The sequence below is a fragment of the Cryptomeria japonica genome, chromosome 2, assembly GCF_030272615.1.
Source record: "Cryptomeria japonica chromosome 2, Sugi_1.0, whole genome shotgun sequence".
Lineage (NCBI taxonomy): Eukaryota > Viridiplantae > Streptophyta > Pinopsida > Cupressales > Cupressaceae > Cryptomeria > Cryptomeria japonica.
The window spans coordinates 488,486,894-488,490,091 of record NC_081406.1 but is presented as its reverse complement, the minus strand read 5'-3'; the positions used below and the strand labels follow the sequence as shown (position 1 = coordinate 488,490,091).

At 35.4% G+C, this 3,198-nt stretch overlaps 1 protein-coding gene across 1 annotated transcript; it reads right to left on the bottom strand.

Moving 5' to 3' along the window:
- Nucleotides 1-2,343: 2,343 nt before the first annotated feature.
- LOC131067076 (uncharacterized) lies at nucleotides 2,344-2,985 on the bottom strand. Its single transcript, XM_058002002.2, has one exon. It carries the CDS (start codon nucleotides 2,983-2,985, stop codon nucleotides 2,344-2,346), a length of 642 nt encoding a protein of 213 aa, XP_057857985.2.
- Nucleotides 2,986-3,198: the final 213 nt, after the last annotated feature.

The window sequence follows — 3,198 nt, the reverse complement described above, 5'->3', positions numbered from 1 at the left end:
CACTATTATATTATGTTCTACATGTTTTAACTTAAGAAATTCTTATTACCGGTTAGATACTAATTCACCCCCCCCCCCCTAATTTCATAAATACTTGGGTAAACCAGCTATCGAAGACAAAGCTTGATAGTCTTTATAGGTTTCGTGATATCAACATCCATCCAATTAATAATTTTTTTGACTGAATCATTGCTCTAAAAATATCATTTGAACACTGTTGTTCATAGTTTTTTTATGATGAAGTTAATAGTCACCGTAACAGGTAAAAGTTATCCATTTCAATAATATAAACCATCAAAATGGCAACACGACTATGTACAGAGCTTGACATATTAAAATCACAACAAAAGGTAAATATATAAAGTAGCTGAAGATTCTTGCAATTTATCCGTAACATACAGACTAAAGATCGAATAAATAACTAATTCAATGGACTATAGTCTAGCCATTAGGGAAAGCAATTGACATGATGATAATGAGGTTTCAACATGACTGTTATGTTGTCCATCAGAGATGCATAGTTTGTTATATTAGTATCACTTCAAACTTGACATGTAAGTCAAATGACATGAATTTGATACTATATAAGCAAGAAGCACATTTACTATGGAAGACAGGTTAAAAAGGGCATGGCAGGTTTTTCTAGTAGCTTTTAGGCACACAGCAGCAAATGTAAAATCTGTAATCTAATTATAAAAATTCCATTCAGAATTAAAAATGAATTCTACAGACATGTAGATGAAGAACAAAGAAGGGAAGATATCTGTTTTTGGTTAAACTGTTTTGTGCAGTTTAAAATCAGGGTTTTGAAAAGTGAGAAACATAATCATACAAAATAACATAGCTTGAGCATCTAAATGTTGCTCAAAATCTACCAGCTACACCTTGCAGGAGCTATAAATCTTTTGAGAAAGGAATGCTCTATTTCGATGGAAAATCAATTCAGATGTATACAAGACAGAGGAAGCAAGAGTACTACAAAAACCCAAATATACCTCACAATTTGCTAGAGTGTCTGTGATAGTTTGTCTTCATGGTGATGTTGTGTCCATGGTGGTGCATCAATTCCTGAAAAACAATGAGAACACCCAAAATATGGAGGAACATATTTAGGGCTCCAAAATTTGATGTCTCAGCTGCTTATGGCTATTTTTTGGTAGGAAAGTATACAAGCTTTTGTCAGTAAATGCTTATTTATTAATCTAAAAGATCCAACACAGTTTAATTAATTTCGAGAGCCATTCAATAATAGATTTTGGGAAGCAGACGTTACCAACTGGCTTAAAGTTATTTGTTGACAAAAAATGTAACTGGGAAAACTTTTTTCTGGGTGGGTGACACTTTGCCGGCAAACAAAACCTCATATTAAAAGCTGAACGTAAAAGGGCAAAGTACAGTGTATGTTCTGATGGTCTGAATGAAACAGTAATCTGGAAAGTAAAAGCAGTAGTTAGTAATCTGATGGAATGCAATTAGCGAGCATATAGTATAGTTGTTTAGGGGCATGCTTGTTTGGAAAGAAAACAAGCTTAAGATGTTAAATTGTGAGTATGAATTACCTGTTTGGAGGGGGTAGACATTGTCGGAGGTCATAGTGCCATATCAGAGCAGTGTAGAATATGGTGATTCCAATTGCATGATGGGAGGTCTGCATCTGTGATTTGCAATAGAATTAATAAAGAGATGAGAAGCCACTTAAGTGGAAATGTAATCAATATGGTAAATACTATCAATATGTATTGATTTTGTTTAATATCAATGATGTGTGAGGAGCTAGAGAATGCTATTTTAAGAGAATTGCGAGAAGTGAAACTACATTTTGAATTTTTGTTGTGTCTGTAACTTGTATGGCGTTTGGAAATCTGGAAAGAACACATAAGATAAAAGATTGACAGAGTTAGGGGTTGTGCAGGAGGAAATCTGGTAAATAAATCACATTTTAGTTATTTAGTTCGTCAAAGTTTGGAGAACTTACATTGGAGGTGCAGCGTGGGCACTTGCGTAACAACACTGGAGAATGCAGAATGGTTTGTGGTGAATGTGAAGCATCCATGGAAAAACTACTTATTTTGCAGCCATAAAGAATTGAAATGTGTATATGTGAAAGGGAACCTACAGAGCCAAGGGAATTGCAAAAATGAGGAATATGTTAGTATGTGAAATGATATTTCAATTTAAGTAGCATACTAAGAAATGGGAAAACTTTAAAGTGGGAATTGCGATATATTAATTTTGGAATTTGTGTACCTGTGCAATAGAAGTGGAGAAGATAGAATGGTTGTTGTTGAATATCAACCATTTGGTTGGTGAAGGTGTGAAGGCCAAAGCATGGTTGCAAGCATTTCATAGTTGTAGATTGCAATCTAGCGATGTACTTGTGAGGGCTGAGAGTTGTTGTAAGCGAGTTTTTTCCTTCTTTCTTATGGTGGTAAAAGCACTTTTCTGCATTTTTGCATACCTTTCAAATGAGAAAGGTGGATGAATGCATATTCCATCAATTGATTTGACCCTCGAGATAGTTGTAAATGTCAGGCCTTGCTTTTCAGTGTTCCCTATGTCTATTGTAGCTTTATCTAATGTAAGGCCTTGAGATTTGTGAATAGTTATTGCCCAAGCGGTTGTCAATGGAATTTGTGTATGCCTGCGTCGGGCAATGGGAGCAATGGGTATGTCATTTGGATGTAATGGATCCCATGGAGGGCCTTTATAATTCTGAAAGCGGACAATAACAAACTTTGGCAAGTCTGGTGGTTTGGTATTCGGTTCATAGATAATGTTTTTAACAAGGCCAATGGAACCATTCACAAGGCCAACTTCAATCCATAAGTTAGCTAGCAACATCACCTGCTGATTTTCACATAATAGCAGCTCCAATGGTAACTGTTCATTGTTATCATATTCAGTATTAGTTTGTTGTGCAATATGTGCAATACTGAGAGCAATGGGCAAATTTAATGCCTTTAACATTTTTTTGTTGTGCAGCATTGTCGAGCTATTTGTTGCAAACAAATGGATTGATGAGTTGAATTCTATTTGCTGCAAAAGGGTGAAATTCATGTTTGTTTGGTTCATTAACATTTGCCAGTCATGCTTGTTAGGTTGGGCATCTCTTATGTTTTGGAGCATGCTTCTGAATTGTTGCTGTTTAACAGAGGTACCTTGTTGGCGGAAAATTGTATGCAATGTCACAACTGTTGT

Excerpts from the sequence above, each read along its gene's own strand:
- LOC131067076 (XM_058002002.2), bottom strand. The coding sequence starts at position 2,985 with ATGCTGCACAACAAAAAAATGTTAAAGGCATTAAATTTGCCCATTGCT.